Genomic DNA, 22505 nt, shown 5'->3' with positions numbered 1-22505 from the left:
TTCCAGTTCTATGCTGCCAATGACTGGAACGAATTGCAAATATCACTGAAGCTGGAATCTTACATCTCCCTCTAACTTCAAGCATCAGCTGTCAGAGCAGCTTACCGATCACTGTACACAGCCAATCAGGCACACCCAACTACCTCATCCCCATATTATTACTTACCCTCTTGCACCCCAGTATCTCTACTTGCACATCATCATCTGCACATCTATCACTCCAGTGTTAATGCTAAATTGTAAATATTTCGCCTCTATATTGCCTTACCTCCCTACTCTTCTACATTTGCACACACTGTACATAGATGTTTCTATTTGTGTTATTGACTGTACGTTTGTTGATGTGGAACTGGGTTGTTTTTGTCGCACTGCTTTGTTTTATCTTGGCCAGGTCGCAGTTGTAAATGTGAACTTGTTCTCAACTGGCCTACCTGGTTAAGTAAAAGGTGAAATAAAAAAATGAAATAATCATCCATGATCACAAATCATGACATTACGTTGAAAGCATCTGCATTGAATAGATGTTATTTTATATTCTCAAACTAACAGCAGTGCCTACAGTAAATGATGTCCTTCCACACAGGGGTGAAATGCTAGGGTGATGCTTCTATGTAAATGTTGTTGATCAGTAGCCTAATGGAAGTCCAATGGAAGGCAAACAGATTGTTTATCATCTGTGGCATCATAGACTCCACTGATCAGCCAAAACAAGCTCAATAACTCAATGCATGCACACACTCCTATTGAATACGCATTCACCTGTATTGTAGGCCAATGCCATCTTAATTTACGCAGTTTATCAAGACATTTACCATTCATATACAATTATGTAGTTTGATAAAAAAAAAAAAAAACCTAAGTCCAATTTATTGTTTGATTTTAAAATTGATGCAGTAATGCATACATGGCTGTCTGGAAAATTGTCATCAACATTTTCTAATTCAATGATAAGCCCCCTAAAAAATACACATTGGACATTCTCTAATCTAAATGGATGGACATGACTCACCAAAAGAGTTTAAAACAAAATGTACCCAAATGTCTCTTACATTTAGCCTCCACATTAGGCTACTATGTGGGGGTGCAGGAAGGCAGGCTAAACCTACAGCCACAGAACTAAAAAGGTCCTGACCTGAGATGGGCATCATGTTTTAGAAGGACTTAAAAGGGAAAGGGTGAAATTAAAATAAAAAAGTAGTTGGAGAATAGGCTCAAAGTAAAAAATATCTGTGGTGCTGTAAACGATGTTGGGCTAAATTCCCTAATGACCTATTAAAATATAAAGTGTTAAAAAGACGAACGATACTCAAAGCTACCTACTATGGAAATGTCTGTTTGACTAGAATCATTTATTAAGGATGGAGGGGTCACGACACCAAATTACATTCTGAGTTTCCAGAAATCATTTGTTCACTCGATTGAGTAGAATAGCCTCTTTTGCATTTCAAATTGCCTAATAAAAATGTAAGCTAACAATCTACTGGGCAGCAGATCAAAGTACAAAACAACATATTTAAGAAAGGAATGAGTAACCAGGTCAGTTTGTACAGTGATGGCCATTGGCTGGGCTAAATCTAAAATGCTGAGCTTCCTGCTGCTTTGGGTCCAACCTGAGAGCTGGTGCAAAACGAACGAAACACATTCTGACATGACTTTAGTGTCCATGCTTGAAAGTAGAGTCCCAATACACAACTACAATGTCACATTTTGTTGACATCGATGAGATTTGAGAGGTAAAAGTATGCAACAAAGTGGCAATAGCTCAACTCAAAATGTCAGTTCATAACCTCAGTACATGTGCACTTCAATACTCATGGTTCCCACATGCAGACTGTCACAAACAACGTTTCCATCCACAGTTACGCGAATAAAGTCATACCGTATATAAAAATTTTAAAAAACATCACAACTGATGGAAACAGGTAGTGTCGCTACAATTTTATAAATGCAGACAATCTATTCGTTCGACACGGTGGGTACTTTTTGTGTCTTAAAGTTTATTACGCAAGAAATGGTGGTGGAAATGCCTTTATGCTCAAATATTAATATAGTAACCACCACATGACTTAAGAAAGCATGCAGTTTACTAGGCTACAGATTAAATACGTTATGATGAACTTCACTGGGTGGTGAAAGTGCACAGTGATCTTGATGCTCTTTTCCAATAAATATTATTCTGGTGACATGATCGATTCTGGTGACATGATCGATGCTTGACTGCCATTTGACAAATAAAAATATGAATCACTCTTATCCATAATCTCATCACATAGACTAGCCTACCCACACTGTATCTGCAAGCTGTTGGCTAGAGAGCACGTGCCAGAGTAGGCATATTTGCTATCCAACACAACAGTTTGTGACAAAACTATTGGAAGAGTTGAAAATGTGATGGAAACACATTGAACTTTAGATTTGTATTCGGTACATGAAAACTTAAGTGAAAAAGTACATTGGGTGTACTATGTCATCATGCACTGATTGCGTGGTCTGTTGCGTGGAAGTCTGTTGCGTGGAAACACCACTGGTGGGAAAATGCGCATATTGTCTTTATGCAGATTTTTTAAATATTCGCATGAAAATCTGTCGCCAAGTGGATGGAAAACTAGCTAGACACAGATCCTGCCTTTCCTTCTGGGAAACATTTCTGATGACTGGGCAAATAGTTATTGGACACACAAAGGAGCACCTGCTTCTCCAGTCTTTCTGTAGTAACATTACCAACTGTTCTGCAGTAACTAGGCCAAGTTTAACAAAACCATAAATATCATCTTTAACACTAAGATACTTGTTAGGCAGTGGAACAACGATGATTTTAATTTTAAAATCCTTCTGCTCCTTATAGGAAACATCACTGCACTCTATACTCCTCCGGAAACTGGTCATCTCTGTCGCAAGACCCAGTGGTTGATGCTTATTTATAAAACCCTCTTAGGCCTCACTCCCCCCTATATCAGATATCTACTACAGCCCTCATCCTCTACATACAACACCCGTTCTGCCAGTCACATTCTGTTAAAGGTCCCCAAAGCACACACATCCCTGGGTCGCTCGTCTTTTCAGTTCACTGCAGCTAGTAACTGGAACGAGCTGCAAACAAACTCAAACTGGACAGTCTTCATTCAAAGACTCAATCATGGACACTCTTACTGACAGTTGTGGCTGCTTTGTGTGATGTATTGTTGTCTCTACCTTCTTGCCCTTTGTGCTGTTGTCTGTACCGCTACCATGTGCTTCTGCCATGTTGCTGTCATGTTGTGTTGCTGTCATGCTGTGTTAGATCTCTTTATTTATTTAAAAAATGTTTATTTCACCTTTATTTAACCAGGTAAGCTAGTTGAAACCAAGTTCTCAATTACAACTGCAACCTGGCCAAGAAAGCATAGCAGTGCGACACAAACAACAGAGTTACATGGAATAAACAAGTGTTCAATCAATAACACAATAGAAAAAAAGCAAGTCTATATACAGTGTGTGCAAATGGCTGAGGAGGTAAGGCAATAAATAGGCCGTAGTAGCGAAGTAATTACAATTTAGCTAATTAACACTGGAGTGATAGATGAGCAGATGATGATGTGCAAGTAGAAATACTGGTGTGCAAAAGAGCAGAAAAGTAAATAAAAACAGTATGGTGATGAGGTAGGTAGATTGGGTGGCCTATTTACAGATGGACTATGTACAGCTGCAGCGATCGGTTAGCTGATGTTTAAAGTTGCTGTAGTGTTGTCTCTCGTCGTGATGTGTTTTGTCCTATATTTACACACACACACACGCGCACGCACACACGCACACACACACACACACTTTTATCCCAGCAGGAGGCCTTTTGCCTTTTTGTAGGCCGTCATTGTAAATAAGAATTTGTTCTTAACAGACTTGCCAAGGTAAATAAAGATTTAAAAAAAAAAATGTAACACCTGACTCGAGCTGAACTTTGAAGCCGAGCCTATTACTGTAGCTACTAGTTCCACTGCCACAAATACAATTCGCACTTTGATATACGTGTCAAGTAGGATTTTACAAATTGAAAATAATAATTTAGAGTTGATTAACTAGTTAGAGATAATTCAGTGAATAAACTTGTCAATATAGTTTGGCTACAGTGACTAACTTCAAATAGCCAGACAGAGAACGAGATAAATCAATTTCAACATCGAATCCATGTTGGTACGCGACGGTGGCATAACTACGTGACATTTGTCTAGGAACAATGTGCTCTGGAGGCGTCAAACGCTTATCTTCGTTGATCTGAATTTTGCACAACACTGATTCAATAATTTAAAGCACTCCGTGACGTGCCAACAAAGTTAAACAACAAGGAAGAAACGCAGGAATTTGAGTGCGAGCAAAACCCGAATACCTGACCGATTTTGGCCAACTATAGTTATCGGTATCTTAACTTTTCCATACATATAATGATCGGTAAATAAATATAATTTCTCACCTTTTAGCGGTACGATGTTTGTATCCATTTTCCTGAAGCTGCAATTTTTATCCATCCACTCGCTCGCGCAGACACAACGTCAGTTCCTGTTGAGGTGGTTTGGTTTGATCACGTTTCACCAAAATCAAACAAAACTGGGAAACAGCGTCACCATGTGGCACAAAACAGAAAGACGATAAGGAAAAATAATCCTGGAAAATCTTTGGACAATGTTGATGTTATCTGAATCTCTGATGATCATTTGTGTATTTATGCGTGATGGGCTATCACTGTCCTCAGGTTCACAAACAATATGAACAGCTAGTCATTTTATTTTGTATGCTCCATTTGTAGTCAGATGTTTTTACTTAGCTTGAGAGTTGACTACTATGAGAAAATAACAAACAGAACGGGTTATTCAAATAAAATAAAAATAAACAATAGCTGTATCATCTTAACCTCAAGACATGAGAAATTCTAAGACATTTACATTATAAGAGCTGTGCATTGCATTCAAATTACTATTGTAATTCTTGATTCCCAGAATGACTGAAATACAGGCAACAGCTGAGACTGGAATGGGTTGGATCACGTCCCAATTCAGCATCTCTTTGGCTCTGATGTAACTCCGCCCTCTTGGTTTACACAGGTTTGTAAAACGCCACGTACATCTTGCTTCACAGCACCTTGACCAACAATGTTAAGCAAACCCTTTGACTGACTACTTGAGCCCGACTGGCTGCCAACGCGACTATTTCACACAGCGAAAGAGAACATTTCTACCCAATGAGGATGGTTGGGGGCGGGGCGTTACCATGGCAATTAGCCGTTCGGTTGGTCTGACTAGGAAGAGGCTGACCGGTGTAAAGTGCATGACATCTGTAAACAGACTTCAGTCTTTTCCAGTTGTCTCCAGGGTTGGATGAATTATAGCAAACGTTTTAAATTTTTTTTAAAAAATAACTGAAAAGGGGGGCACTGTCAAAGTAAGTTTCTGTTTCTTTTAGCTTTTCAATTAAATGTAGTATCATACTATTATGGACAAATTACATTTCAGTAGTTGGAGATCGTGCGTGCCTGTGATCTATCCACACCCTACTTGTTCAACACTTCAGTACCTAGCTAGATAGTTATTATGCTGCTACCTGTATATCTTACACAGATATCCAGAGCTCATTAGAATATTATCAAAAAATAACCCCAATATGAACCTGGTAAAATTAGATGGCTAGATAACAGATGTAACAGAACAAGTGCAACACTATTGACTGCTGCTGCTGATGTGGTCATGATGTTACACCTAAACAGGTTGACACGGTTCTCTTTCAGGTGTCAAAGCCCAAGAGAACTGGGCTACGTTCAGTTGCTAAACGTTGTCGAACGCTGCAGATAGAAAAGCAACCAACATGATTTCTTGTTCTACATGTCGGAGAGGCACTTTTGTTCTGCATAACATATCTGAACGTTCCAAAACGTGTCCTGCTGAACATCCCTTTTATCCCATAGACAAGGCAGTGGCACAGTCACCACAGTTTTATTCTGGTCGAGGTTACTGTGGGGATTAAGATTAAACTAGTTTAACTTGTCAACATATTGGTCAATAGGGAGGAGCGGTTGTGGGTTCACTGGTTCCTAAAGCATCAGCCACATTTCCCAGGCCAGTGAGCTTACTGTAAGAGGGTGATGTTTACTGAAGAACAGTTCAGTATAACCCTGTTTCTTCATGTTACCTATGAAACATTTAGGAATTGAATATGCCCTATATACATAAAGAGATCGTTTGGCAACATACAATATCAATGATTTACCTGTAGGCTCAAATAGATGCTTTATATCTTGCCATTCTGTCTGTGAAATAGTAGATTAGTGTCAGTTCATTTAACCAACTGTGAAATGTGTCTATTTGACCATTAGCCATTTCTCATAGTTTCTCTTGAAGCAGCTGTTTATGTAGTCAACGATTAACCTCAGCTAGGTGATGTTCTCCTGTGTACACAGATGTTGTGGAGTAAAGCCTTCTGCCACTACACTGTGCTCCTCCTGAGCCTGTGGTTCTGTGTGGAAGCAGTGCCCATCGCTGTGGACAGGACTAAAGTGGAAACCCCAGAGGAGAAACTGGAGGCACCACAGAATGTGGTGAGTGGATAGTGGTGTGTGTGTGTGTGTGTGTGTGTGTGTGTGTGTGTGTGTGTGTGTGTGTGTGTGTGTGTGTTTGTGTTGCAGTACCTACATTGCCTTCGGAAAGTATTCAGACCCCTTGATTTTCCCCAAATTTTGCTACGTTAAACCCTTATTCTAAAATGAATTCAATGTACACATTACCCCATAATGACAAAGGGAGAACAGGTTTTGAGATTCTTTTTGCAAATGTATAATAACAAAACAACAACAAACGTATTTACTTAAGTGTTCAGACCCTTGGTCCACCCAATTCTTTATGGACTAAAACCAACAGGTCTGACCATTCTCTGGTCCACCCAATCCTTTACACACTGAAACCAACAGGTCTGACCATTCTCTGGTCCACCCAATCCTTTACACACTGAAACCAACAAGTCTGACCATTCTCTGATCCACCCAATCCTTTACACACTGAAACCAACAGGTCTGACCATTCTCTGGTCCACCAAATCCTTCACACACTGAAACCAACAGGTCTGACCATTCTCTGGTCCACCCAATCCTTTACAGACTGAAACCAACAGGTCTAGCCATTCTCTGGTCCACCCAATCCTTTACATACTGAAACCAACAGGTCTAGCCATTCTCTGGTCCACCCAATACTTTACAGACTGAAACCAACAGGTCTAGCCATTCTCTGGTCCACCCAATCCTTTACATACTGAAACCAACAGGTCTGACCATTCTCTGGTCCACCCAATCCTTTACACACTGAAACCAACAGGTCTGACCATTCTCTGGTCCACCCAATCCTTTACACACTGAAACCAACAGGTCTGACCATTCTCTGGTCCACCCAATCCTTTACACACTGAAACCAACAAGTCTGACCATTCTCTGATCCACCCAATCCTTTACACACTGAAACCAACAGGTCTGACCATTCTCTGGTCCACCAAATCCTTCACACACTGAAACCAACAGGTCTGACCATTCTCTGGTCCACCCAATCCTTTACAGACTGAAACCAACAGGTCTAGCCATTCTCTGGTCCACCCAATCCTTTACATACTGAAACCAACAGGTCTAGCCATTCTCTGGTCCACCCAATACTTTACAGACTGAAACCAACAGGTCTAGCCATTCTCTGGTCCACCCAATCCTTTACATACTGAAACCAACAGGTCTGGCCATTCTCTGGTCCACCCAATCCTTTACAGACTGAAACCAACAGGTCTAGCCATTCTCTGGTCCACCCAATCCTTTACAGACTGAAACCAACAGGTCTAGCCATTCTCTGGTCCACCCAATCCTTTACATACTGAAACCAACAGGTCTAGCCATTCTCTGGTCCACCCAATACTTTACATACTGAAACCAACAGGTCTAGCCATTCTCTGGTCCACCCAATCCTTTACAGACTGAAACCAACAGGTCTAGCCATTCTCTGGTCCACCCAATCCTTTACAGACTGAAACCAACTAACACAACTGAAACTAACACAATACCCATCATTACACCCAGAGCCATACTGTATATAGCAGTGCATTCGGATAGTATTCAGACGCTTAACATTTTCCACATTTTGTAACATTACAGCCTTATTCTAAAATTGATGAAATTATATTTTTTCTTCATCAATCTACACAAAATAATCCATAATGACAAAGTGACAATAGGTTTTAGAAATGATTGCAATTATTTTTTTTTTTAATACCTTATTTACATAGTATTCAGACCCTATGCTATGAGACTTGAAATTGAGCTCAGGTGCATCCTGTTTCCATTGATCATCCTTGAGATGTTTCTACAACTTGATTGGAGTCCACCTGTGGTAAATTCAATTGATTGGCCATGATTTGGAAAGGCACACACCTGCCTATATAAGGTCCCACAGTTGACAGTGCGTGTCAGAGCAAAAACCAAACCATGAGCTCCGAGACAGGATTGTGTCGAGCCTCAGATCTGCGGAAGTGTACCAAAAATGTCTGCAGCATTGAAGGACCCTAAGAACACAGTGGTCTCCATCATTCTTAAATGGAAGAAGTTTGGAACCACCTAGACTCTTCCTACAGCTGGCCACCTGGCCAAACTGAGCAATCGGGGGAGAAGGGCCTTGGTCAGGGTGGTGACCAAGAACCTGTTGGTCACTCTGATCGAGTTCTAGAGATCCTCTGTGGAGATAAGAGAACCTTCCAGAAGGACAATCATCTTTGCAGCACTCTACCAATCAGGCCTTTATGGTAGAGTGGCCAGACGAAAGCCAATCCTCTGTAAAGGCACATGACAGCCCGCTTGGAGTTTGCCAAAAGGCACCTAAAGACTCTCAGACCATGAGAAACAAGATTCTCTGGTCTGATGTAACCAAGATTGAACTCTTTGGCCTGAATGCCAAGCGTCACGTCTGAAGGAAACCTGGCACCATCCCTATGATGAAGCATGATGGTGGCAGCACCATGCTGTGTGGATGTTTTTCAGAGACTGGGAGACTAGTCAGGATCGAGGGAAAGATAAACGGAGCAAAGTGCAAAGAGATCCTTGATGAAAATCTGCTCCAGAGGACCTCAGACTGGGGTCAAGGTTCACCTTCCAACAGGACAACGACCCTTAGCACGCAGCCAAGACAACGCAGGAGTGGCTTCGGGACAAGTCTCTGAATGTCCTTGAGTGGCCCAGCCAGAGCCTGGACTTGAACCCGATCGAACGGCTCTGGAAAGACCTGAAAATAGCTGTGCAGCAACGCTCCCCATCCAACCTGACAGAGCTTGAGAGGATCTGCAGAGAAGAATAGGAGAAGAATGGGAGAAATTTCCCAAATACCTGGTTTACCAGGTTGTTACTACTTATGTAAAGGGGATATTTCTGTTTTCTTATTTTTTTTTGCTAAAATTGCTAAAAACTTGTTTTTGTTTTGTTGTTATGGTGCATTGTGTGTAGATTGATGATTTTTATTTTTTGTGAAGTTCATCATAATTTATTACAGTTGTAGAGGGAGGACCACACACCATGTTATTGCATGACTCCAAGTTTACTTTGATAGGATGGTTATTATATTAATATTTGTGCATAAAGGCGTTCCCACCGCCATTTGTCGCATAATACATTTTACCGACACAAAAAGATCCCACCATGTTGAACGAACAAATCATCTGTCGGCATTTATAAAATTGTACCGAAACTACCTGTTTCCGTCACAGCTGTCGTGATTTGTTTTTGTACGCACTTGGAGCATGAATAATGAGTCAGAAAGAGGAAAGGCTCTTAAAGAAATACATCACTGCAGAAAATGGAAGGAGGTCTAGACATACCATAGGCCATATGTGAATCCAATGTAAACTTCTCCCCTTTCCACTTACGTACTGCAATGTGGATTTGGAATTTGGGTTTTTGTTTCAGGACACCGGGCTTCACTATGACCGCTACCTCAGGGAAGTCATTGATTTCCTGGAGAAGGACCAGCATTTCAGAGAGAAGCTCCACAATACAGACATGGAGGACATTAAGGTACCCCAGCAGCTATAGCATTTGCAGGGCCGTGTTCATTAGACACCAAACAGGTAAAAAAAAAACGTACTGAAACAGGGATGGGCTACCTGTACTCGTCCTATAAGAAATGCTCATTTTATTTTCCCGTTGCAATACGTTTTCAGCTGTTTGTTCCGTGCCCTAATGAACACGACCCAGCTGGCCTGGTCAGTTTCCTTTGATTTTTATTGGCCCTCAAATCTCTGGCTGCTTTTGTTTTTGAGCAGCAAGGCAAACTGGCCAAAGAGTTGGACTTTGTCGGCCATCACGTGAGGACCAAACTGGACGAGCTGAAGAGGCAGGAGGTGAACAGGCTAAGGACGCTCATCAAAGCCAAACAAGACGCTGAGGGAGGGCATGGTACGCTGGTGTATCTGTTATTCAAATATGTCATTTCCTGTCTAAATGGCTGCCATCCTATGAGCAGGAATGTTTGTCCAGTTGACAGGACATGATGCAGTGCACCACCAACATCCTAAGATTGATATAGTGTGTCACATAGGAAAGTGGAAGTGCCTTGAGGCTATTGTGCAAGTAAATAGGAAAGTCACATGTTGTGAAATGTCTAAATTGACACATTTGGGCAGAGGGGTTGAGGTTCTACTACCGAGCATGGTCTTGCACTCAACCAAGACCGTGCTTACATTGGAACTGCCAGAAATACTTGGTTGTGGTCACTGCCAAAGCTAACGTGCAGTCGAGTCGGTCATCAAAACACTCTCAAATGCCTGTGAAATGTTAGCACATTCTTTTAGCGTTGCACTACAAATGTCCACAATGTCAGTAACTGCTTGGTGTCATCAGTCAACATGGTGTGACTAGTTAATTGTTAAGAGGGGATTTTAATATGGAACATTTCAGAGTAAAGGTCACTATCATTAATTACAATGATTTGAATTGTGGATAAACGTCAGCTGTAACTACACAATTACCTTATCATATACAGCCTCCATTTTGTCAGCAGTTTTCAGCAAGGGACTTGTAACCACTTAACTCGTATAGTATTAGTGTTCCTCCTAATTAGAGCCTTCTCTCCTCTTTCCCCTCAGAAATGAACCACAAGGTGCTACTCAAGCAATTTGAGTACATGAACCACATGAACCCACACACCTTTGAAGTGGAGGACCTGGATAAGCTTATTCAATCGGTAGGGATGTTGTCCATACACAGTACACCAGGGATCATCAACTAGATTCAGCCTTGGGACAATTTTTTTTCTTGAGTGGATGGTCGAGGGACCGGAACACAATTACATATAATTTGTAGACTGCAAATTGACCGCAAGAAGCCCATATATATATATATATATATAATTTGACTAAAACATAATAATTTCAAACCTTGCTTACATTTGTATACAATCATGTCTCTCTATTATGCGTGTGAATACTTGGGAACAGATTTCCCAAATGAAAATCCCTTGGAGCTGATTTCGCCAGTTGGGGAACCCTGCACTACACCATGATACAATGATTAAAATGGCCGCACAACAGTTCTTAAAACCACTGTGCTCAGAACTTGTGGTGCATGTACCAAAATTAAACCAGGGTCTATACTGAAAAATAGTTTTAAAAGTTCATACACTGACAATGGCCTTACAACCAAAATGTTTGCTCTGCACTTGTCTCTTGAATGAATAAGCAACTCTCTGGTGAACGAGGACATCCATTTTGAGCCAACAGCCCAATTTATTTATTTAAATTCCAGATTGTAATGGGAATTTTCAGGTGAACAAAAAGGAGAGCAGTCATTGAGGAAGTAAATCCAGTTTAATACAATAATTCAGGGAGACACCTCCAGAACATAAGCATAGAAAATATCTAACGGTCCTTCTCTGAGAAGGCACCTATATTAATCAGACCGTCCCAAATATTCTGTAAACATAAGCCCGAGAGACTTGTACAAAGTCACAACATCAGCGACTACAGGATCACACTGTGTCATAGATATATTTTCAGTGTACCTTCTGCAGCTCTGGCATCAATCACTATCAAACATTCAACACTGACATACATTTGATACAGCCAGTTAACAGGTCAAAGGTAAAAACATACATACTTAGTTACAACAGATAATTGTAGACTCACAAGTGAAAACGACCTAATTTAAATATGGTACTTAAATGTACATGGTTAAGTCCTGTTTCCCTCCCCAAGAGAATGTGTCTGTATGCATTTCCCCGAACATAAAATCATGTTTATTACATAGGAGGCTGTGGAGGGGAGAACGACTCTTACTAATGTCTGGAATGGAGTAAATGGAATGCTATCAAACACATAGAAACCATGTGTTCGAGTTCAATACCATTCCATTTGTTCCGTTCTAGCCGTTACTATGAGCCCGTCCTCCCCAATTAAGGTGCCACCGGTCCGTTAAGGTTTATTACATATCAATCCAGATCCCAGTAAATCAAATACTGGAAAATAATTTATCAAATCATTTCTCATTACACAGATTTATCAAAATGTTCACTTACCTAGTAAAATTAGGGTTGCTATAGGAAGAATAAGAATCGCATGCTTTCTTTTTTCTGGTTGATATATAGGCTACCAATGACTTGGAGAACTATGACCAGAAGCGTCACGAGGAGTTTAAGAGGTACGAGATGATGAAGGAGCACGAGAGGAAGGAGCACCTGAAGAACCTCGACGAGGAGCATCGCAAAGACGAGGAGCAGCACTATGAAGAGCTGAGGAAGAAACACGCAGACCATCCTAAAATCAACCACCCTGTAAGACGTTTGCCTTGATACTGTAACTAAACCCAAAATCCACCACCCTGTGAGGCATTTACCTTGATAATCAACCCCCCCTAAGACATTTCAGTGACATTAAGCCCCAAATTCACTAGCCTGGTCTCAGATCTTTTTGTGCTGTAGACCTCTAGCCAACCATAAGAGTTGGCTTCACAGCACAAACAGATCTGGGATCAGGCTACAAAGTGTGTGTGTGTGTGTGTGTGTGTGTGTGTGTGTGTGTGTGTGTGTAGGGCAGTCAGGACCAGCTGAAAGAGGTCTGGAAGGAGTCAGATGGTTTGGACCCAAATGACTTTGACCCCAAGACCTTCTTCAAACTCCATGGTAAGTTCACACCAGAAGCTATTCACAGCTTGAAAACACAGAACAAAAGTCAAATAAAATAATATTGTTTCACATTCTCAAATTACACACCAACCACAATGAAGCCTATTGAGAAATGATGTCTTGCAGACACCAACGGAGACGGCTACATTGATGAGCAGGAGCTTGAAGCCCTGTTCACTAAAGAGGTGTGTGTGGCTGGAGTAGGCCTAGTTTTGAAATGTGTGTGTGTGTGTGTGTGGCTGGAGTAGGCCTAGTTTTGAAATATATGTGTGTGTGTTTTGTAGCTGGAGAAGATGTACAGACCCAATCTAGATGAGGATGACATGACAGAGATGGAGGAGGAGAGACTGCGCATGAGGGAACACGTCATGAATGAGGTGAGCTGGCACGAGGGGTGGGGTATGATGGGGTCACTGAGTCATACACACAGCCAACTGTTTTCAGGATTTTGCCCCACTGCTTCTTCAGTCAACCTACTTGCTGACATTGACTTCCTTTCGTCTGTACTCAGGTAGACACCAACAAGGACAGACTGGTCTCCCTGGATGAGTTCCTGATGTCCACAAACAAGAAAGAGTTCTTAGAGCCAGACAGCTGGGAGGTAAGAGACAGGCCGCCACCACCTGCTGCCACGTGACGTGGTCAAGAGTACAGACATGTTGTTGATCCTAACTCTGAGAGGCTATGCAGTAATGGAGCTTCTACCCTCTCATCTCGTCTCCTCCTCAGACTCTGGAGCAGGCTCCCGCGTACACCGACGAGGAGATGAAGTTGTTTGAGGAGCAGCTGGCCCAGGAGGAGAGCAACCTCAACCAGAAGACCTCAGATCTGCAGAAACAGAAGGAGGAGCTGGAGAGGCAGCAGGAGAAGCTCAACGCCCAGAAAGCTGAGCTGCAGCAGGTAACATAATACAGTAGCACATAGCAATGTTATCATTTACAAAATGTTAGCATAGACAGCTAACAATCAATTAACAGCTAACGTACCCGTTTGACACAAAATGCATCTGCAGCACACAGCAGCAGAGCTTTGACACAGTAGAATCAAGTACCTTCAGTATTAGAGGGGTAACCAACTTAATAAATAAGTGACTTGTAATTTGACTGTTTATTGTGTGACATTGGCTCACCCTCAACAAAAGAGAGCACCGTTTCATCTACAATTTTGTTAATTGTAAACACTTTTGAACTGGGTCATCACTCTCCCATGTTGTTGGTGGATAACATCTCCTTCTCTTGTCTGTCTTCTCCTCAGGCTGTGGAACACATGCAGATAATAAAATTGGAAAAAGCAAACGCCGCCATTGAGGTTAAAGGTTAGTTCATGTTGCCTTCAGTTATAATATCCTCTTTCATAGACTGGTATTACCATCATTAATAATAACTATTGGTCGAATCCTAACTTCCACTTAAGTAGTCATGCATTGATGTCAATGGGAGACCAACTCAACATTTGACTGAAGAGGAAGTTAGGATTTGCCCCTATCTGTTTCAAACCCGGTGATGATGTGTTAACTTGTCTTTAGATGGAGGCGCTACAGTAGCAGTACCCCCTGGAGGTCAAGCATTGCCAGTACTACCAGGAGACAGCCTACCTCTACCCCCCGGTCACCAGCAACACTTACCTGCACGCTCTTAGCAGGCCGGCAGCTTTTTATGTGTGCGTGTTTGTGTGTGTGTGTGTGTGTGTGTGTGTGTATATAAATCTTTCAGTGAATCAGTTTTAATGTGTTGTCAGGCCTCTGGATTTCCCACCACACACCTGAATGCACACATACAGTTCAACAATTTCCGGACACTAGCTAAACCAATTAGAATGTAGCCTTTGATTTTGACCCACTTCTAGTTGTGGCATTCTGTAGCTGGCAGGAGCAGCCAGCACAACCGACAAGACTTGAAGGAATCTGAACCAGACATTCTGTGGACAATCCACTCTTCGTTATTAGTTCATTATAACCTATTGACAACCACTGCACAGTTCTAGATGAAGTGGGAGAAGTGGGAAGAGTTTTTGTTCCTGAATATTAGCAGAATGTGTGCAGTATTTCATTTTCTATCTAGTTAGGTAGGCTACCCAGTGGCATCGTTTCTTTGGAGAAACATGTTTAAAATACATAGTTGAATAGTTTACAGAGGTGGGAAAAGGAAGGTCAAATGAATGTCTATTTTGACATGCTGCTTGGTAGTATGTCAACCTCAATAAGTTAAAATTTACCTTGATAATAAATAGCCTTGCTGATTCATTCCTGACATTAATAATTGCCCATATACAGATAAACTCCTATTGGCTTCACATCAATGACAATGAAGGCATAAATAGTTATTTTTAGTATTACATTGGTTTTAATTGGACTTTGTTAATTAAGAAACTATTATGGTACTGTAACTCAATATTGGCCACCTTTTTTTAACCTGCCATAAACTGCCATTCTTCGTCTTTGAACAAGAACACCCTGTTGATGTGGACTGTGAATGTTGTTAGTTGTTCCATTGTGGTTGATACTGACAATAGTAGTAGTGGTATTTCATTTATCTTAGTGGTGACTGTCTGTTTACTGCATTTGTGTGTGAGAGCTTGTCTTTGTGTGAAAGTATGAGGATCACAGGTTAGGAACAAAATGCATGGATTTGTGGGGTAATACCATGGATATTCAACATTAATACCACAGATATTGTTCTATACTTAATAACATGGGTATTCTACTAAACTCAATACCAGTGGTGTAAAGTACTTAAGTATAAATACTTTAAAGTACTACTTAAGTAGCTTTTTCTGGTATCTTTACTCTACTTTAAAAACATTTTTTTTACAACTTTTACTTCACTACATTCCTAAAGGAAATAATGTACTTTTTACTCCATACATTTTCCCTGACACCCAAAAGTACTATTACATTTTGAATACTTAGCAGGACAGGAAAATGGTCCAATTCACACACTTATCAAGAGAACATCCCTACTGCCTGATCTGGCGGACTCACTCGACACAAATGCTTCATTTGTAAATTGTGTTGGAGCGTGCCCCTGGCTATCCGTAAATTTAAAAAAACAAGTAGAACGTGCTGTCTGATTTGCTTAATAAGGAATTTGAAATTATTTATACTTTTACTTTTGATGCTTAAGTACATTTTATCAATTGCATTTACTTTTGATACTTAAGTATGTTTAAAACCAAATACTTGTAGACTTTTACTCAACTGTTATTTTACTTGGGGACTTTCACTTTTGAGTCATTTTATATTAATTTATCTTTACTTTTACTCAAGTATTACAATTGGGTTCGTTTTCCACCACTGCTTAATACCATGGTTCCGTTCCACAAGAAGAGCAGTAAAACAAATATAGGAAACTACAGGCCTGTGACGATCCTCAGCACCTTATCCAAAGTTGTTGAGAGATTAAAAACGAATCATCTTGAGGGATAACTTCTCGAGCACAAACTTCTTTATGAACTCCAATCTGGCTTTAGAACAGCTTATCCACCTTTTTGACCACATCAAGCAGGAAGTGAGAAGGGGAACTATACAGGTATGGTCATGTTAGAATTGCAGTAAGCTTTCTCCTGATGAAACTGAAATGCATGGGTCTAAATGTAGCAGTGAATTGGTTTAGGTCTTCTCTGACCAACAGAACACAAGTATGTAATATTGGTGATGTTCTGTCAGAGGCCACAGAAATATCCTGTGGAGCACCGCAGGGATCAATTTTAGGGCCCCTCTTATTTCTTATATACGTTAATGATATGCCAGATACAGTAAATTGCAAACTCCTGCTTTATGCTGACGACTCAGCCATACTGGTATCAGGGAAGGATACAATTTACATAGAGGAGACCATCATGAAGGAATTGCATTTTGTTAGAGATTGGTTGACTGTCAACAAATTGTCGCTACATTTGGGAAAAACTGAATCGATTTTGTTTGGAACAAAACTTAGATTGCTTAGGGCTAACAAGATAAAGGTAAACTGTGCAGGCAAGGAGATTGAATCTAAAACAAGTGTGACTTATCTTGGTGTGTCCCTAGATCAATCCCTTTCTGGAGACCTGATTGCTGCTAAAATGGCAAACACATTTTAATTGTTATATTGTAACACCAGATATTTTAACATCAAAGTCAAGAAACTGCTTGTCTCAACCTTCATTCAGTGTCATTTTTATTATGCCTGCTCTGCTTGGTATAGTGGGCTATCAAAAAAGCTGAAAAAGAGAATGCAGGTCATGCAAAATAATGTTATCAGGTATATGCTGAATGTCCCCCCCTAGGACCCACATAGGGGTACAGCAGTTCCGGGAGGTGGGCTTGTTGCCTTTGGAGTCCAGAGTGGACCAACTTAATCATATGTTTGACATCTTAAATGACCGTGCCCCAGGTTATATGAAAAACCACATTGATATGGTCTATAATCAATACAGTAACAATACCAGAGTTGTTGTTATGTCTTGTAAAATTGTCTAAGAGAAACCACTCCACTGCCCCTTGTGCCCCCTACTGCTGGCCGGGTGTATTTATTTGAATGATAGGTATGAAAAGATTGTTTTAATGTGAAATTAAAATGGTTGATTTTTAAAGTTAGAGGAAAATGCATTTGAGTAGTGCCACTTCTTAGGATGTCAATATAAATGTATGTATTTATGGCTGTTCATAATTTTGTACAATAATTTTGTACATAATTATATGTGTTATTGTTTTACCATCGAGGACCACTTTGGAAACAAGCGTTTTAATTAATACTTTCAAGTAATATCCTCTCGGTCCACATTGTACATTTTGTTGTATATGTCTGTTACCCAAAATAAATTCAATTCAATGGATTTTCTTCTATATGTAATACCATGGATATTCTACTATACTTAATACAATGGATATTCTACTATACTTAATACCATGTATATTCTACTATACTTAAACCATGTATATTCTACTATACTTAATACCATGGATATACTTAATACCATGCATATTCTTCTATACTTAATACCATGGATTTACTTAATACCACGGATATTCTATTATACTTAATACCATGGATATTCTTCTATACTTAATACCATCGATATTCTGCTATGCTTAATACCATGGATATTCTTCTATACTTAATACCATGGATATTCTTCTATGCTTAATACTATGGATATTCTTCTATACTTAATACCATGGATATTTTCTACTATACCAAATACCGTGGATATTCTTCTACATTATTCCTAGTTGCATGTCTGACTACAGTAGCTTCTGTCCATAGGTCTGGCCATTATCTGGTCCACCCAATCCTTTACAGACTGAAACCAACAGGTCTGACCATTCTCTGATCCACCCAATCCTTTACAGACTGAAACCAACAGGTCTGACCATTCTCTGATCCACCCAATCCTTTACAGACTGAAACCAACAGGTCTGACCATTCTCTGGTCCACCCAATCATTTACAGACTGAAACCAACAGGTCTGACCATTCTCTGGTCCACCCAATCATTTACAGACTGAAACCAACAGGTCTGGCCATTCTCTGATCCACCCAATCCTTTACAGTCTGAAACCAACAGGTCTGACCATTCTCTGATCCACCCAATCCTTTACATACTGAAACCAACACAATACCCATCATTACACCCAGAGCCATACTGTATATAGCAGTGCATTTTGAAAGTATTCAGACACCTTAACGTTTTCCACATTTTGTTACATTACAGCCTTATTCTAAAATTGATTAAATTATATTTTTTCTTCATCAATCTACACAAAATACCCCATAATGACAAAGTGAAAACAGGTTTAAGCAATGTTTGCTAATTTATATATATTTTTTAAAATGTATTTACATAGTATTCAGACCCTTTTGCTATGAGACTCGAAATTGAGCTCAGGTGAATCCTGTTTCCATTGATCATCCTTGAGATGTTTCTACAACTTGATTGGAGCCCACCTGTGGTAAATTCAATTGATTGGACATGATTTGGAAAGGCACACACCTGTCTATATAAGGTCCCACAGTTGACAGTGCATGTCAGAGCAAAAACCAAGCTATGAGGTCGAAGGAATTGTCCGTAGAGCTCAGAGACAGGATTGTGTTGAGGCACAGATCTGGGGAAAAAAAATTCTGCAGCATCGAAGGTCCCAAGAACACAGTGACCTCCATCATTCTGAAATCGGAAAAAGTTTAGAATCAACAAGACTCTTCCTAGAGCTGGCTGCCCGGCCAAACTGAGCAATCGGGGGAGAAGGGCCTTGGTCAGGGAGGTGACTAAGAACCCGATGGTCACTCTGACAGAGCTCTAGAGTTCCTCTGTGGAGATGTGAGAACCTTCCAGAAGGACAACCATCTCTGCAGCACTCCACCACTCAGGCATTTATGCTGGAGTGGCCAGACAGAAGCAACTCCTCAGTAAAAAGCACATGACAGGCCCGCTTGGAATTTGCCAATAGGCACCTAAAGGACTCTCAAAACATGAGAAACAAGATTTTCTGGTCTGATAAAACTAACATTGAACTCTTTGGCCTGAATGCCAAGCGTCACGTCTGAAGGAAACCTGGCACCATCCCTATGATGAAGCTTGATGGTGGCAGCACCATGCTGTGGGGATTATTTTCAGCGGCAGGGACTGGGAGACTAGTCAGGATCAAGGGAAAGATGAACAGAGCAAAGTGCAGAGAGATCCTAAGCACACAGCCAAGACAACATAGGAGTGGCTTCTGGACAAGTCCCTGAAATTCCTTGAGTGGCACAGCCAGAGCCCGGACTTGAACCCAATCCAACATCTCTGGAGAGACCTGAAAATGAATGTCAATGAAGCAAGTCAGATGAAGCAGATGCTAAGCTACAGGACTGTTTTGCTAGCACAGACTGGAATATGTTCCATGATTCTTCTGATGGCATTGAGGAGTACACCGCATCAGTCACTGGCTTCAATAAGTGCACTGATGACGTCGTCCCCACAGTGACTGCACGTACATACCCCAACCAGAAGCCATGGATTACAGGCAACATTCGCACTGAGCTAAAGGGTAGAGCTGCCACTTTCAAAAACAGGCAAAGCATCAATACAGGACAAAGATCGAATCGTACAACACCGTCTCTGACGCTCGTCGGATGTGGTAGGGCTTGCAAGCTAATTACAGACTACAAAGGGAAGCACAGCCGAGCCTACCAGTGACACGAGCCTACCAGACAAGCTAAAGTACTTCTATGCTTGCTTCGAGGCAAGTAACACTGAAACATGCATGAGAACACCAACTGTTCCGGATGACTGTGTGATCACGCTCTTCGCAGCTGATGTGAGTAAGATGTTTAAACAGGTCAACATTCACAAGGCGGCAGGGCCAGACGGATTACCAGGACGTGTACTCTGAGCATGCGCTGACCAACTGGCAAGTGTCTTCACTAACATTTTCAACCTCTCCCTGTCTGAGTCTGTAATACCAACATGTTTCAAGCAGACCACCATAGTCCCTGTGCCCAAGAACACTAAGGTAACCTGCCTAAATGACTACCGACCCGTAGCAGTCACGTCTGTAGCCATGAAGTGCTTTGAAAGGCTGGTCATACCTCATATCAACACCCTTATCCCAGAAACCCTAGACCCACTCCGATTTGCATACCGCCCTAACAAATCCACAGATGACGCAATCTCTATTGCACTCCGCACTGCCCTTTCTCACCTGGACAAAAGGAACACCTATGTGAGAATGCTATTCATTGACTACAGCTCAGCATTCAACACCATAGTGCCCTCAAAGCTCATCACTAAGCTAAGGACCCTAGGACTAAACACCTCCCTCTGCAAATTGATCCAACTGGATCCTCCAGGTGGTAAGGGTAACAACACATCTGCCATGCTGATCCTCAAGACGGGGGCCCCTCAGGGGTGCAGGCTCAGTTCCCTCCTGTACTCCCTATTCACTTATGACTGCACGGCCAGGCACGACTCCAACACCGTCATTAAGTTTGCAGATGACACAACAGGTGTAGGCCTGATCACCAACAACGACGAGACAGTCTATAGGGAGGAGGTCAGAGACCTGGCCATGTGGTGCCAGGACAACAACCTCTCCCTCAACATGATCAAGACAAAGGAGATGATTGTGGACTACAGGAAAAGGAGGACCGACCACGTCCCCATTCTCATCAACAGGGCTGTAGTGGAGCAGGTTGAGAGCTTCAAGTTCCTTGGAGTGCACATCACCAACAAACTAACATGGTCCAAGCACACCAAGACAGTTGTGAAGAGGGCACGACAAAACCTATTCCCCCTCAGGAAACTGAAAAGATTTGGCATGGGTCCTCAGATCCTCAAAAGTTCCTACAGCTGCATAATCGAGAGCATCCTGACTGGTTGCATCACTGCCTGGTATGGCAACTGCTTGGTTTCCGACCGCAAGGCACTACAGAGGGTAACGCGTACGGCCCAGTACATCACTGGGGTCAAGCTTCCTGCCATCCAGGACCTCTATACCAGGCGACATCAGTGGAAGGCCCTAAAAATTGTCAAAGACTCCAGCCATCCTAGTCATAGACTGTTCTCTCTGCTACCGTAAGGCAAGCGGTATCGGAGCGCCAAGTCTAGGTCTAAGAGGCTTCTAAACAGCTTCTACACCAAGCCATAAGACTCCAGAACATCTAATCAAATGGTTACCCATTTGCATTGACCCCCCCTCTTTTACACTGCTGCTACTCTCTGTTATTATCTATGCATAGTCACTTTAATAACTCTACCTACATGTACATTTTACCTCAAATACCTCGACTAACCGGTGCCCCCACATTGACTCTGTACCAGTACCCCCTGTATATAGTCTCGCTATTGTTATTTTACTGCTGCTCTTTAAGGATTTGTTACTTTTATTTCTTACTCTTAATTTTTATTTTATTTTCAATTTTTTTTAACTGCCTTGTTGGGCAGGGCTTGTAAGTAAGCATTGTCGGCGTATGTGACAAATAAGATTTTATTTGATTTAAAAATATCTGTGCAGCAACGTTCCCCATCCAACTTGACAGAGCTTGAGAGGATCTGCAGAGAAGAATGGGAGAAACTCCACAAATACATTTTTTTTTACATTTTAGTCATTTAGCAGACACTCTTATCCAGAGCGACTTACAGTAGTGAATGCATACATTTCATACATTATTTCCATACTGGTCCCCCGTGGGAATTGAACCCACAACCCTGGCGTTGCAAACACCATGCTCTACCAACTGAGCCACACGGGACCGTGCCAAGCTTGTAGCATCATACCCAAGAAGACTCAAGGCTGTAATCGCTGCCAAAGGTGCTTCAACAAAGTACTGAGTAAAGGGTCTGAATACTTATGTAAATGTGATATTTCATTTTACATTTTTTATAAATTAGCAAAAAATAT

At 41.3% G+C, this 22505-nt stretch overlaps 2 protein-coding genes across 2 annotated transcripts in view; one reads left to right on the top strand and one right to left on the bottom strand.

The window, feature by feature from the left end:
- The window catches only part of LOC115192791 (phosphatidylinositol 4-phosphate 3-kinase C2 domain-containing subunit alpha), a 69505-nt gene extending 64960 nt beyond the window's left edge, over positions 1-4545 (bottom strand). Inside the window, exon 1 of the mRNA XM_029751648.1 lies at positions 4445-4545. The gene's annotated coding sequence lies outside the window, so the exon portion shown is untranslated. The remainder of the gene's footprint in view (positions 1-4444) is intronic.
- A 682-nt stretch (positions 4546-5227) lies between these two features.
- Positions 5228-15604, top strand: LOC115192790 (nucleobindin-2-like). Its single transcript, XM_029751647.1, has 13 exons — positions 5228-5409; positions 6422-6559; positions 9941-10048; positions 10297-10429; positions 11119-11216; positions 12615-12800; positions 13058-13148; positions 13278-13336; positions 13436-13528; positions 13663-13752; positions 13881-14051; positions 14406-14466; positions 14677-15604. The coding sequence occupies exons 2-13, from the start codon at positions 6422-6424 to the stop codon at positions 14787-14789; spliced, it is 1341 nt and encodes a 446-aa protein (XP_029607507.1). The 5' UTR covers positions 5228-5409; the 3' UTR covers positions 14790-15604.
- The last annotated feature ends 6901 nt before the right edge of the window (positions 15605-22505 follow it).

Source organism: Salmo trutta, chromosome 4 (assembly GCF_901001165.1).
Source record: "Salmo trutta chromosome 4, fSalTru1.1, whole genome shotgun sequence".
Classification (NCBI taxonomy): domain Eukaryota; kingdom Metazoa; phylum Chordata; class Actinopteri; order Salmoniformes; family Salmonidae; genus Salmo; species Salmo trutta.
This window is presented reverse-complemented; position numbering and strand designations above follow the sequence as displayed.

Coding starts and splice junctions, on each gene's coding strand:
- LOC115192790 (XM_029751647.1), top strand. CDS start 6,422: ATGTTGTGGAGTAAAGCCTTCTGCCACTACACTGTGCTCCTCCTGAGC. Junction 13,149..13,277: donor GACCTTCTTCAAACTCCATG/GTAAGTTCACAC, acceptor GATGTCTTGCAG/ACACCAACGGAGACGGCTAC. Junction 13,753..13,880: donor TAGAGCCAGACAGCTGGGAG/GTAAGAGACAGG, acceptor TCTCCTCCTCAG/ACTCTGGAGCAGGCTCCCGC.